The sequence below is a fragment of the Phragmites australis genome, chromosome 16, assembly GCF_958298935.1.
Source record: "Phragmites australis chromosome 16, lpPhrAust1.1, whole genome shotgun sequence".
NCBI lineage: Eukaryota > Viridiplantae > Streptophyta > Magnoliopsida > Poales > Poaceae > Phragmites > Phragmites australis.
In genome coordinates this window covers 16,557,143-16,572,649 of record NC_084936.1, presented here as the reverse complement: position 1 = coordinate 16,572,649, position 15,507 = coordinate 16,557,143, and the positions used below count along the sequence as shown (strand labels likewise).

Here is a 15,507-nt window from a genome sequence, read left to right as displayed (position 1 = left end):
TTTGCATGTAGTTAGTCAATGTTGGAATTTTATAGGTAGATCCTAATTGTTGCATTATCCTACCTTGACGTTGTTTATCTCTTGATCCCTTGTAACCTGGGTTGTTGATATGTATTTTTCCAACGTAAAATGAACACGATGTGCTTAGCAAGCTTTGGTCATCGATAGAAGTCGAGCGGTGGTTCGACTATCGTTCGCGAGCTTAGGGCTTACTTTTTATTCACGAAGATAATAATGATGGAGGGATGTGTAAGTTAGTGAGGATGAGGCGAGGTTCAGACGGGCAAAAGGGGAGGCTCAAGAAGGGAGTCTTGGATGCTATAGGCCTGTTTGAATCGATTAAGTACCGACCGTTGGTGTAGTTGGCTTTGGCACTTTCCGTACTTACCACATGTCGATATAATGGTAAAATAAGCCGAAAACCTTTTGTAGCTGTGATCTTTTGGCGTGCGAGTCTCGGGTGTTGTCGGTATAATAGGCTTGTAAGGGGTATCTAATTTGCTCGATGAGTAGTTCTTGATGACCTCCACATGCCAAGGTGCTTGTTCAAACGGTTGGAGCTTATTTGGGAAAGGTTGTCATGGGTACCCCTTGTGTGGACTTTAGCGGGTCACAAAAGCCGAATGGTCCTCGTGTCATATGGGTAAAAGGCGTACCACTGCAGGATCTAAGATCAATTCGAATTAACCCGCTCTCGATTATGAGCACACTTCTATCTATTTGCATCAATCATAGAGTTTCTGATATGGGATGATGTCATGGTATGTAGGGGAATGGATGGTGATGCTGATGTCAAGTTGAGATGGTTCTAATGGCAGATATGATATGTTGATAATCTCATGATAGAAGGATTTTGGCTAGGTTATATAAGCTCACACTTGAGTTCAAATCGTTTTTGCATTATAAATTTATTTAACATTTATGGTTGATTCCTTGCTACGCATCCTTAAATGCATTCTCTCTATAGTTGGGTTATTAATAAGTACTCGATATGGATTAAATCTTGCGAGTACCTTCGTACCCACGCTGCTTGTTTGTTTTTCAGATGAGGAAGAATTAGTTTTTAGTTACTTCACGCCCGTCAATATTGGCAAGGAGCAAGAGCAGTGCTACCTACTCGGAAGATGTCTTTTGGGGTGGTGCTTATGGGCACTTGGTACTACTCACCTTTTGTCGTTCTTATATATATTCCGCTGAATAGTGACTCTAACCCACTAGGAAATGAAACTGTCTCTTATCCTTTTAGTGTTCGTTATGTAAATTATTGTGAAATTGTAGCCACTTAAAGATTTGTAATCTAATTTATTACTCGCTCTTTATTATGTCTTGATATGGTGAATCATTTTGTAAAAGTATGTGTTTCGATCTTGGGTATAAAACACATACCGAGACTACCGAAATTGAATTCTTGTTAATCATCATAGTCGTGATTATGTAGATGATCGCCCTAATGATTAACTAGTATGAATACCGGTTTGTTCCAAGAGCCGGCACTGATACTAATATTACTAACGGTTCAACCTGGCTCCATCGTTGATCGAGCACGAAAAGTTATGAACCGACACTGATACTTCATCAGTGTCAATTTTATCCTAAGCGGCACTTATGGTGGCTCGAATTACTGTTTGTGTTGTAATGCTATTGACATAGGCCCCAGCATATAGTTTATTCAACAATTGTTACACCTTAGATCACAATCCGTGATGATTTTGTTGCACCCTAGAACAAATAAAGTCGTTGGCTCTCTGCGCTCGGTATGTATGCGTGGCTGGAGAGAGAGACGTTGCAGCCAATGGAACCTTACGGACCGGGTATGTGTGTATGCGCTCGGTATGTATGCGTGGCTCGGGAGGGGAGGGTCCAATGGAACCTTACGGACCGATCTCTGTCTGGAACGCGATTTGCCGCGCGGCTCCGATTCCGATCGATCCACGGCGGAAGATCAACTGAGGAGCGCTACCTAATTCGAGATTCCAATTCCAATTCGGAGGCCCGGTCCGATTCCGATTCCGATTCCGATTCGATCTGCCCGCGTGCGGTGGGTTATAAAGCCTGCTCTGCCGCCCCTCCACAGTCTACCCAGACGCCAACCCTTTCCTCGCTTTCCGCGGTCCCGTCCTCTTGGTTTGGTTCACTCCGATTGAGATCGAGCCACCGCCCGCCGGCCGAAGATCAATCGCCGGCCGGAATCTCCTCTGCAGGTTCGGTTCCGATCCCCTTCTCCCGCTGATATATTAATCCACTCGATCGGCTCGGATCGTCCTTAAGTTACCCTAACCCTCCTCCCCCGTCGCCATTGCCATGGCCGGCGGCGGAGAGCGCTCCCCGTCGCCGCCCTCGGTCGCCTCCCCCGCCAAGCGCCGCCGCTCCCCTGATGACGACCAGCCCGACACCTCCCAGAAGCGCCGCAAGGATGACGGTTTGCACATTGAGAGAAATGTTCTTCATGACAACTGGGATGATGCAGTGGGGTACTACAATTACCGGTTCGGGGAATTGCTGCATGGCCGTTATGAAATCACAGCAGCGCTTGGGAATGGTGTGTTCTCAAAAGTCGTGCGGGCAAGAGATCTTAAAGCTGGGAAAGATGATCCCGAAAAGGCTGCTATTAAAATTGTTCGCAACAATGACACGATGTACAAGGCTGGTAAGCAAGAGGTTTCAATATTGGGAAAACTTGCAAGTGCGGACCGCGGCGACAAGCGCCACTGTGTGCAGTTTATTTCCAGTTTCAGGTACCGGAACCATCTTTGCTTAGTTTTTGAATCTCTCAGTATGAATCTTCGTGAGTTACTGAAGAAATTTGGTCGTAATATCGGGCTTAAACTGACTGCGGTGAGGGCATATTCAAAGCAGCTTTTCATCGCCCTGAAGCACTTGAAGAACTGCAAAATTTTGCACTGTGATATAAAGCTGGACAATATCCTGGTGAACGAAGCTAAGAATGTGCTGAAGCTATGTGATTTTGGCAACGCTATGCTTGCTGGAATGAATGAGGTTACACCTTATCTTGTCAGCCGTTTCTATCGGGCACCCGAGATTATTCTTGGGTTGCGCTATGACCACCCGTTGGACATGTGGTCAGTTGGCTGCTGTCTATATGAGCTTTACACCGGAGAAATCTTATTCCCCGGAAAATCAAACAATGATATGCTTCGGCGTCATATGGAGTTGAAGGGCCCCTTCCCTAAGAAGATGCTTCGAAAGGGTGCCTTTACGATGCAACACTTCGACCGATATCTGAATTTTCATGCTACTGAGGAGGATCCGGTGACAAAAAAGGTTGTGAGAAGGTTAATTTTGAACATTAAACCAAAGGGCATTTGTTCTTTGTTTCCAAACTTTCCTGGAGAGGATCACAAAATGCTATCCAATTTTAAAGATCTTATTGATAAAATATTTGTTTTAAATCCAGAAAAGAGGATAACAGTAGAACAAGCACTTAGCCATCCTTTTATCACTGGTAAGTGAAAATAAGGTCCTGATTCCTCTTGACATATTTTAACTTAGCATCTACCTTGTTAAATACAATTTGGGTTACCTCTTGTCTGATCATCGGCATTTCTGTCTTGTGTCCGGGGAGCTATGAGATCAGAGTACGTGGATGAAGCATGGAACTTATGGAAGAAATGGCTATCTGCAGACCTTTCTGCGTGCACTTATGATTTGGATATGTTCTGTTGTTTGTAAGACAACGAGCCAGTTGGCATTCCATTTACATTCTTTCCTGTGGATTTACAAGATACACATTTGGATCATCTTTAATTGTCGCTTATCATTTGGATCATCTTTAATTGTCGCTTATCATTTGGATATGTCATGTTGCTTGTAAAACAACTAGCCAGATGGCATTCCATTTACATTCTTTTCTGTAGCCAGTTGGCACTTATCATTTCGATTGTCTTTATGTAATAGTGGTTATTTATTGAATGGAGAAGAGGAGAGGGATGGCGGCCATGAAGGCCGCCGGTGGCTATGGTGGGTGGTGGCTAGGGTTTGGGTGCAAGAAGGCGGCGACATGAGAGAGAGAAAGCGAGGATCGGTTAGGCGTTGAAGCCTCGATGGAAAGAAGGTTTCTTTTCTAATTCTTTCTTATATCTTTATTGATGATTTGCCTTTTATTATATAAAGAGGTTAACTTAGGCTTTAAATAATCTATTACAATTTAAAAAGATTTGAAAAATCCTAAACAGGTATAAACAGGTACTGTTTATGAGCAACTCGTGGACGATAATATGGATCCGGGCGTGCTACAGTGCCAGCGGTACTGTTTATGAGCGTGAACAGTACCTGCGAGTAGGCTTTTAGGCTAGCGGTCTTATTAAGTCATAGGCTGGAGCTTGACCCTGACACTTTGATGTCGCTTTATCTTGTTAGGGACTGTGTCTCCCTTTCCTGATTCTGTTTAATAATCGCGCTCATCCACCGAGCATTGAGTGCATGCGCAACAGACTAGCTAGATTGAATAATTGCTGGTATTGGATGAGGAATAGCAAGCAGAAGGTCTGAAATGTAGACTGTCACATCCTTCGCGGTAGCGTTAAGTAGGATTTGCAGCTGCAAAACACTTTTGCAGGGATGAAAAAGAATCGGACTATTGCACGGACCAGGGTATTGGGCTTACATGCATACTTTTGCTATTTAGATGTTTATAGCCGTATGTTCCGCTCCTCGAAATATTCCTCTGTCTATCGATTGACTTATTTTTTTTATTTTAATACTATGATAGGAGGGACTTAACCTTGTCGGATTAATATTACAGTGTCAAAATGTCGAACAATTTAGTAACCCAAGAAACAAAAACATACAATGCTCGTGGTAATCCACGAGACTGGAAGACCAAGTGTTCAATTCCAAGACCTTCGACTGGTATGTTCAAATTTCCGTGTTTTTCTTTTCTTTGGGTTCGTGCTTGGTATAGATAGGATTTTTCTTTTTCAAAAGTACGGCACAAACTCTACTGATTTTATCATAGAATAAAAGAGTTAATCTAGTCTATAATAGAAAAATCAAGTCTAAAAACCTTACAATTGTACGATTAATTAGAGAAAAAAATTGGCTAAAACCTTCTATAACAGCACAGTTTATTAGAACGAAAAACCGACGAAAACTCTGACAATGGCAAAAAACGGTCAAGACGACCATCTAGGGTGACTTACCACCACACACCTATAATCTACAAACGACGGAGCCCGACATGAGTCATCATTGTCGAACTTGTCACTAAAGCGACAAAGTAGATCCAACTTTCCACAGCAAACCTCAGCCTCTATCTCCGTGTCATCGTACCTAGACACATCAACCATAAAGGCACCCGCGAGAAAGAGCTTGTCGCATGTAATCATTGCCAAGCTTCATCGTACCCCACGATATAGCAGCTTCAACTTCACTCAACATACTCCCCTCACACATGTCAGCCATCCACTACGAAGCATGAGACAGTTCTGAGAGAGTAGAGGCCTCATCAAACGTCCTAGCCTTAGGATTAACCAGCCCTCCTAGGGGGTAGAAAGGATTTCTAATCATTGGATGGATCCTTGGATTTGATGCCATTGCTGCAGGACGTTCTGTAGACAATTTTGTCCAAACTACCACCAAAAGAGTTTGCAAGGACTAGTGTTTTTTTCATGTAGGTGGAGTTGCATGTGGTCAGCGTGCCCTCGATTGACATTTGATGGTGTCGTAGTATGCAAATGCAACAGGGAAGATTTGCACCAACACAGTGAGAAATTCATTCGTGAGGTTAATGCAATTTTTTAGAAACACCATGGCAAGGTTGTTGAAACATTGGAAATCAGGATCGAATTTGTTGACAGCCTACTAGTTCATCATCTCAATAGTCGGATTCATTTTGCTGTGTCATCACGGACAAAAGAACCTAACTTTGGATCTAAAGCCTTATAAATTTTGGGAATAGAACGACCGCTATGTGTTTCCTTTCAAACTTTTAGACAATGGAAGCATGTCAAGTCTCCAGCATATGCACCTTAACTTCGTATCTCTGAAGCCACCTTCTCAATTCAGGTTTCCCAAATCTAAGAAAGCTTCATATGCAATCAGTGTATGCCCGCACAAAGGATCTTGAACATCTGCTGTCCCATTGTTGTAATCTTGAGTGATGATCTAATGGTGGATGGTTTATTTACTGCACCAAAACACCTCATTAGTACAGTTCAAAGTCACTATAAGTGGCGAGCTTTGAACCAATACTGATTACTAGTGACTATCAGTGCCGGTTATAGAATCGGCATTGAAAATCATTATTAGTACCGGTTGGTGGCTCCAATCAGCACTGATAGTGGACTATCAGTGTCAGTTAAAGCTACCAACTAGCACTGATAGTCAGTCTTGATTCAACGTTTTCATGCCAAAAAAGTTTCAATTTTTTTTTTGACCAGAGGCTGCCCACCCGACCGCGTCTAATATTCACAAAGTCACATGATATTCACTCGCATGCGACAATCAAGACTCGAACTCAAGACTTCACAGCTTGTGCGCACGCATGACCGCTCTAACCATCTCAGCTATCGTCCGTTCGTGAATATAGTAGCAAAATAAATCATTTTGACATCTTTTGACCAAACATTTGAATGGCTATTTAGATATCTAAATGATCTCAAATAAAGAAAGTGAATAACTATAAAGTTATAGATCTCGTTGAGACCTACAATTTCATATAAAGTTTTTCCATATCTGACTTCGTGTCAAAAATTATGGATTTTTTAATGTGAGCTGTCATCGACCACCTGCAACTTTATTGTATTTATTTGAGCATTTAAATTACCTCAAATGAAAAGGTTTTCAACTACAAAGTTGTAGATCTCATCGAGATCTATAATTTTTATATAAAGTTTTTTCCCATCCGATTTCGTGTGAAAAAAGTTATGAATTTTTTAAGATGAGCTGTGATAGTAGCAATCATCAGTGGTGGTTCGTAAATAGAATTGACACTGATACGTGGCTAGAACCGGCACTGATACTGATTATCAGTACCAGTTTGTGGCTAGAACTGGCACTGATGTATCAGCGCCGATTCGTGTCTAGAACCAACACTGATACAGTCACTATCAGTGCCGGTTCCAGCCAAGAACTGACACTAATAACGATTATCAGTGTCGGTTTTTATCTCCTCAGCTATTGTTCGCACGAGGGAGTTTAAGAATCGGTACTGATACGTCTTCAGTGCATATTACTATTAAACCGACACTGATAAAACGCTATATATATATAGTGTTATGTAGTAGTGATTGTCCTATCTCCTATACTTGCACGTTGAGAGCTACAAATTGACTAAGATAAAATTCCATGCTGTGAATCTACCTTTGAATACGAAGGAGTGTATATGCCTGTTGACCTCAGCCACTCTTGGAATCTTGGAAGGTACAAAATGTATATATTAGGTTTTTAATGAGGCAAATTTTCAGCATGCTCTCACATCACTTCTCAATGGGCTTCCGAATGTGCAAATTCTGACTTTGCATATTGCGTGGCAACATCTAGAGGTAGTTTTGATGTAACATCTTTGAGGTTTCTATTTGACTTATCTAACAAACTCTGAGAAACCAAGTAGATATTATCTTGATTTTTATATGATGAGTTATTGATATAGATTAAGTTGAGTTGAGTTTGGTTTGCATAAGCATGTCTATGTATTACAATATATGATTATGATTATAACTAACTAGAGTTGTAGAAAAATGAAATTAGAGTTTTTGTCTCTAAACTTGGAAAATTGTTAACACCGGATGATCCGGTGCTTAGGAAGAAGACCACACCAAATAGTCTGGCGCTCAGGAAAATTTCACACTAGAGTATTTCAACTTAGAAGAAAAAATTCACCAGATGGTCCGATGTTAAAGTGAACTGCACACTGGAGTATTTTACAGGAGAAGTGTAATTTTTTTTAAAAAATGAGTTTGAACTCACTGGATGATCCGGTGCTCAGAAGAAGTATACATCGGATGCTTCACCGAAGCTTTTTCTACTTTGGATAGTCCAGTGATTGAAGTTGTGCACACCGGATGCTTCATCGAAGCATTTTCCAAAAGTGTTCCTTTGGCTCGATGGAGTTGTACATACCGAATGTTCCGATGCCTGTACTACTGCTAACTCTGGAACATCCAGTATTCACGATTTTTTTTATGAGCTTTCAACAAATAATTTTGATTATGAATAACTGGAAATAGAGTTGGAGAAGCTTGTATGCTTGTCTTATGATATGTAGGTGATGGGTGCAACTTGACGCTCGACGGCGGGATGATCGGGGCTAAAGTGGGGTATTTGGTGTCGGACAATCAAGAAGATTAGGTGGAGTCAAGGGTGATCCTACCTGTATACATGGATAGCAAGCAAAGCATGAGAATATGGATAAAAATGGTATGTTGACAAAGTCAAACAAAAGGGATGCGTGTAAGGCCCTAAATCCGGGATCTGCTATACCTCCTGTATCAGTTCCTAGATCAAGTAACTGATATGCACAGTATAACAGTTGCAGTATCACAGTCAAACTTCGTACATAAATATTAAGGTTCAGAGTACAAAAGGTTTACAAACCATACATTATATTACAAACCCAGCCGAATGGCCAACAAAACGCAGCGGAAAGCAAGGACCCATAGCCACAGGCAGCTAGAGTGCGAACGCGACTTCTACGACTACTCTTGATCCTCGCCTGCACCTCTGGCGAAGTCGGCATCGGCTTCCTCATCTGAATGACAGCAAGAGTGAGTACGAAAGGTATTCAGCAAGCCCTATACTACTTTAAAGTGTTGATAGATGCATAAAAGGGTAATTCAAGGATAAGGCTTTACAGTTTTAGTTAGCGCAAAGCAATTTTATGCAGGTATTCCATTGTATCATCTCTATTGACCTTAAAATAGTTTGAATAGTTTAAAAACAAGATAACAAGCTATATCTGGGGTTTTTTGGGTCCTGGGAGGGGCTACACCTTGCTCCGTAGTCCCTATCATCACATTTGCTGTACCTCTAGTACCACACAGCTCCTGATAGATTGAGCTAGTAACCTCATCACACGAACATCTAGTCCACACACTCGCTCATCAAGACACATGCACCTGGGAGTCTAGTCAAAATGGTTACTGCTGTCGCATGTTCATGACCGTAGACATGGCTATTCGAATAGGTTTACACTCTGCAGAGGTTGTACACTGTATGCACGCGATATGCTTAGCCTCCAACCGTTGTAAACAGAGGAGCGAATCATACCAAGACACTACAATCACCTTTCCTGTTGGGCTTTTCTATGAGATTTACCCCCAAGTATCAGAGGCCATGTACTGAATGCTAGTCCCCTTTTAAGCCTTTGGTCGATTCTCGAAACATTCAAACAGAGGGACAAATGATCACTTGACTACTCACTACTCTCAGCCTCCTAGTATGATACCCAACTCAGTCCAATGAAGGAAAAGTTAAGTCCTGCCCATTCAGGATGCATGGTTGCACGGGGGTGGCTAAGCATGATGGCACAATGACTCAGTCCTTAAATGGCCAGGGCGGGTATCTTCCGGCAATAAATACCACAGAGGTAACTCAAGCCCCCAAGAGCATCCTCATCCAAAGTACTACCCCACCTGCCCCTGCCAAACAGTTTTCACCTATTTTTACACATCTCCCATTATATCTCGAATGACATCAAGGATTTTAGGATTCATAATATATGAGTTAACATTGATAACAGTAAATCATCCTCTTCGAAGAGATGCATTTTAAGCGACATCTCAGGAGATGTATTCAATCCTAAGCATGCTAGATATCAAGGCGTCATCCTTCACTAATATAGATAACAACAGGTAATCCTAGGGTGATATGTATGTGTAAGGCATGGCATATATTTAATAGGATTAACTATTAAAAGTAGTTTGTAAAAGCGCAATACATAGCACATGCGATAATAAATTCAGTTTCAGTTGTTCATGTAGATTATTTGAAACCATAGGTTCAATATGATCAAGGAGATAGGACTTTCCTTCTCAGAAGTTTTCATCAAGGTCTTGGTTGTAGCCAGGATCCTCCTCGCTGCTGACGCTTCCCGTGTAGCACTCGTAGAATTCTGGCGATTCTGCAATTGTGACTACGATCACTAACTTGCTATACTAGGTAAGAATCAAATAACACCAAATGAAAAACCAAATGAACTCTAATAGATATCACACAGTGATGGATAGATAGATCTCAAATATAGATGAATTTGGGTGAAAGAATCGCCAAAATCGGATCCAGAACGGAGAAGTTATGACTCCCAAAAGAATTAATCTAAAATTAATCGAGAAAAATATGAAATGATACTATTCATGAGTGTGTGCCATATCAACAGTAATCAGGGCACATGTGAACAGTAATCGGTGGGGCAAATGGGCTTGGATGGGTTGGGCCGGGCTTGGGGTTGCACAATACCTGGCTGTACAGTGCCTGGCCCACTCGGGTTTGGGCCGGTTGATTTTGCGGGCTATGGAACTAGGCTGGCCCACTGGAGCGAGGCCCGTGGCGGCTAGGCTAGCCTGGTAGGCCAGTGGCACATGGGCGTAGGGGGAAATGGCCAGCGGCAGATCCTCACGGGTGAGCTTATCGGAGTTGGGTTTCTGCCGGGGTTCTACAACGAGATACCATTGTCGCCCACCTACACGTTACGAGGGACTCGGCTAGGGGCTCATCGACAGTGGGACGAGAGTAGAGCGGTACCAGACGGTGGCTAGAATAGACAGTGGCGGTGCAAGGAAATTGGGCAGCACCTCCGCTGCACCGGTGTGGTCAACCTGCATGGAAAAAGGGGCCTAGAGCTCCCTGGACTACATGACACGATGGTCGGACCACAGACAGAGGCATAAGGCACACCAATGGCGAGTAACAACACTATGGCAGAGCAAAAGATGACTGCACATGGCTATGCGCGAGAAGGATGCACGTGGATGGCTCCATACTAACTAGGAGGGTTCGTGAGGGGGCTAGGATGCTCACTGAGAGCAAGAACGGCGATGAGCAGGGTGGTGACCGGCGATGCGTTGAAGAGGCGGCGGCGGTGGTGGTCGGTCTCTGGCTTAGATGGCCTCACGTCGAGCTTCTGGTTGACAGAGAGCGACACAGGGATGGTGGCATCCTCCTAGAGCACCTCGGTAGCTTACGAAGGAAGAACGATGATGAATGAGGCGGCGGCGGTGGTGGTGAAATGGGAAAAGGAGGCAGGAGAGGGGTCAGAGATGTGACTTTTGTAGCCCCATGGCTCGACTTGAGGCGGTGCTAGGCTCATGACGTCGTGCAATCATTGACAAGCAGAGCGACGGTGAGGTGGCGAAGCGGCGCCCACCTCATTTCCCGTGTGCGCGAGCGCAAAAGTTGTATGGCTACAGGAGCATGGGCAGCGTGCTGTGAGGGTAGAGAGAGAAGAGAGAGAGCAAGGGAATAGGGGGATGTGGTGGTGATATTTCCTGGGGAGGGAAGGGGTGGCTTTTGCGGTGGTGAGCGGTGCGGCGCAACGTCGCGCTGGAGGAGAGGGAGACGAAGGCACAGGCGGGCACATGTATGGCTAAGCTCGCTCATGGGCGTGCGTGGGCGAGCAAGCTGACGTGCGGACGAGCAGTCCAGAGGGTCTCGCTTGCTGGGCCGAGTGTGGGATGAGGAACTGGGAAGGGAGCCAGCTGGCTAGGCCGTGCAAGAGAGAAGGAGAGGAGAAACCAGCCCGAGAAGAGAAAGAAATTAGGCCCGAGTGAAAAAGATAAAAGGAAATGGAAAAATGTTTTTGGAATAAATTCAAATGAGGGATTTGAATTTGTATTTGACTTTGGATTATGATGAATTCAATTTGGGATATTTGAGCTATGATTTGGACTTGGATATTGATTTTCGAAAGATGATTTGAATTCAAGGGATTTGAATTCAATTTGATTTGAGCTGAATGGAAACTAAGAGTATATTCGAATTTGAGAGACATTCAAATTCTAACCTCCACACAAAGAACCATAACATCAATAAACCAACTGCATATGCACCAATCCAATGCAGGGATTATTTTGGAAATAATTCTAGTGCATTTCGGAGTACTTAGCCAATTTAATACATATGAATATATACATAGTTATATATAGGGTGCGAGAGAGACTTGTCTGCGGTCAAGATCGCAAGATGGAGTAAATATATCATCATCAGGAAGATTACTTAGGAAGCAAGGAATCTAGGTTGCTTGGAGAGAAATAAATCTTGAAAACTAGGGGGGAAGAAAGGAATCTACAAAATTTAAGGGGTAATGAAGCTCTCAAAGGCCTATAAATAGAGGGGTGGTATGTGAGAGCCTCCCAGAGCCAGCCATTTGAGAGGATTTGAGAGTGAGTTCTAAGATTTTAGAAAAGAGAGAGAAGAGCTTAACCTATGTGTTAGGTGAGAGACTTGTATCCAAAAACACTTTGTAATCCGCCGAAAATAGGGTGTTCTTCTGCAAGTAATGAAGATTATGTTTCCTCTTATGCTTGTGTTCATCTCCTTCTAGTTTCCATCTCTTGGCTCCCTTTCATGATTGCAAGTTTTCCGTTTTTGTTGTGATTTTTGTTTTTGTTGGAGAGCTGAATTTTTCCACCATGTTGGAGTTATTCTTCTTCTTGCTAGAGGGTTAAGAATTATCTATGAGTTAGTTTTGAACTATCCCCTACCTCTATATCCATCAACTTAGATAATTTCTTCATCTGGTGCCTAATTCTTTGAATCTAAGTGTTTACCATTCAATTTGCAAGTTTTTGTGAGCTATGACACTTGGATTGGTTGGAGCTATGTTCTTTTTAGGAGAATTTCAGTGTGATTTATTTCTCTCAGTTTCTTGCTTCCGCTCTTTGATTTGAGGTGCGTTGGGTGAAAGATTAGGATAGGCCATCCAAGAATTTGGTGAGGCTCCTAATCACCCCCATCCTCTAATCGTCTTCTTCAATCCTACAATTAGTATTAGAGCTGAGTTTGATCACTAGTTGACCTTAACCGACTTCGTGATCCATATGCAATAATTGAGAGAAATGGAAAGATTTTGTTCTTTGAAGGTCGTGATTATTCATATTGGAAGGTGCGCATGAAGGCTTATCTCTTAATCCAAGGAAGTGCTATATGTGAAACTGTTGATTCCAACTATGAAATTCCTACTGCTCGTACTTCTCAGGCCCAAACTGATCAATATGATGCCAACAACAAGACTAGAAATATCTTGTTCATCTATCTAAGTCATAACGAGTTTGATAGGGTTCAGCACATTAGCACTACTAAGGATATTTGGTCCACTCTTAGTGCTTTTCATGAGGGGCACAAACCAGATTAAGGCTAGGCATCAGAGCACTTACAATTAGGAGTATCAGATATTTGTGTAAGGTCCTGAATAGCCTTTAGATGTCATGTTTGCGAGGTTTGATAGGATTGTGAGCAATCTTAGATCCACTGGGGGTTTTGCTTATTTTGATCATGAAAGTATGATTAGCTTCTTTATGCTCTTGATCGTAGCATTTGAGAAGTGAAGATATCTAGTATTGAGGAGCCATCTAGCTATGATACCCTAACTTGTGATGAACTATTTAGCAAGCTTAAATCCACAGAGATAGCCAAGGTGCCTAGGATAGGTCTAGGAAACCCTCTGTCCCAAAACATGGTATTGGTTTCAGGATATAGCAGTGGTAGTCAAGTGGTTGGTGGTTTTTCTTGTGCTAACTCTTCACTTTGTGGTTTTGCTTTCTCTTCTTTGGTTTCTATTATAGAAGAGCAGGTAGATGGACTTGATGATTAAGATATGGCATTGATCATGAAGAAATTTACCCGTTTCTACAACAACCGACGAGATCGGATGAGATGTGGTCCTTGTGCTTGCCATAAGTGTGGTGACACCACTCATTTCAAGGCGGACTACCCCAAGCTCAAGAAAAAGGAAGACCACAACCATGATAATGACAAGCACTTGAAGAACAAGAAGCCCTTCTACAAGAACCTTGACAAGATGGCCAAGGTAGCTTCACGAGCCTTTGTAGTGGCGCTCAGCGACATCGACACTTCCTCAAGCGAGGATGAGGAGCTCGGAAGAGGAGAAGCAGTCCGTGAAGAACAAGAAGAAGAACAAGGACTTTATCGGCCTATGCTTCATGGCGGGAGAGAAGGACTACCTTGAGCCTAATTCACATGAGATACAACCATCTTATGATCAGCTTTCTGTTGAGGTACATTCTTTCACTGTTGCACTGGTTAGTCAAGATAGGTTGGTTTGTACTACGGCTAGAGAGGTTAAGGAGCTCAAGTCTAAGCTAGAATGTTCCTTGTCTAAGCTTGAGTTGCTTAGGTCTAGGGCTAAGAATGAGGAAGAGGGGTGTGAAAGTTGTGTTGTAGTCATCATTGAACTTGCCGAGTTTTAGACTTTGCATGCTCAAGTTGCCAGTTGGCTTGAGATTACTGAGAAGAATCTTCTTGAGGAGTCTAGACCCACTCTTTTAGGTGCATGCAAAAATTGCCCTTTGCGTTAAGAAGTTGGAGTCTATATAAGAAAGCATTGAGTGTTCTAAGGATGTGCAGCTGAATTGTTCCACATGCATCGTCTTTAAGGAAAAACTCATCTGGGTAAGAGAGCAAGTTCAGAAGCTCATGGCTGAAAATGAGTACCTCCTTTCTCTTATGGAAAAGTGCTTAGAAGGTAAGAGCAAAATGGATTTGATTTTGGCCAAGACCAAGATGTGTGCGAATAAGGCAAGATTAGCTCTAGGTTTGGGTTTTGAGAGAGTTGCTTACAACAGTCTTGGCAAGACTGTATTCACCACATCCAGTACCCTAGAGACTGAAAAATCTAAGATCAATGCCACACGGCTTGTGCTAGAAAAGAAAAATCACATACCACAACTTAAGAAGAGAGGGATTCCACAAACACAATCCAAGAGAACTCCTCAGCACGAGTGGAACGCCCCTATGACACATTCTAGAGTGATCAGCAGGCCAGTTCCTAAAAGATACTATGTTTGCACAAACTACCAGAGAGAGGGTCACCTAGCTGGGTTCTGTTTTCGTAGGAGGAGAGATGAGCGACGTGAGTTGGAGTAAAGCACTCGGGCATGTATCGTCTTTCTTTTGGTGTACATGAGCCTTTTCCTTACCATCACTCACGGGTTTCTGAAGCTTTCCAGTTTTCTTCTGGAGGTAGTGCCCGACATAGATCATACATGATACATATGGTTTTGGTCTGCGTGTTATATGTTTTGAGTCACAGCGCTTTGGTAGCTCATGCTTTCCTCATCTTGGTACTCCCCCTAGCATGCTACATCTGATTTACATACTCCTATTTTTACTCTTTCTCCTCGAGTGCCTCGGTCCTAGATTCTCAAGAAATTTCTTACTTACCCGAGCACTGAGTACTCGAGCACTTCTTACTTTATGTAGGTGGCAGGTGGAGGCCTAGAGAACAAGTGGCTCATTGACTTTGGTTGTTCGCGCCATATGACCAGGGATGCATCATGGTTCTCCAGCCTCTCCTTGATGAAGAAATATGAGTAC

General features: G+C 42.9%; 1 protein-coding gene across 2 annotated transcripts; it reads left to right on the top strand.

Moving 5' to 3' along the window:
- Nucleotides 1-2,074: 2,074 nt before the first annotated feature.
- On the top strand, nucleotides 2,075-3,779 carry LOC133895914 (uncharacterized). Of its 2 annotated transcripts, XM_062336441.1 has the most exons (3): nucleotides 2,075-3,282; nucleotides 3,416-3,463; nucleotides 3,584-3,779. In XM_062336441.1, the coding sequence occupies exons 1-2, from the start codon at nucleotides 2,302-2,304 to the stop codon at nucleotides 3,425-3,427; spliced, it is 993 nt and encodes a 330-aa protein (XP_062192425.1). In that variant the 5' UTR covers nucleotides 2,075-2,301; the 3' UTR covers nucleotides 3,428-3,463; nucleotides 3,584-3,779. The 2 variants fall into 2 exon arrangements, with proteins under 2 accessions (XP_062192425.1, XP_062192424.1); XM_062336440.1 differs by having other exon boundaries at nucleotides 2,075-3,463.
- The last annotated feature ends 11,728 nt before the right edge of the window (nucleotides 3,780-15,507 follow it).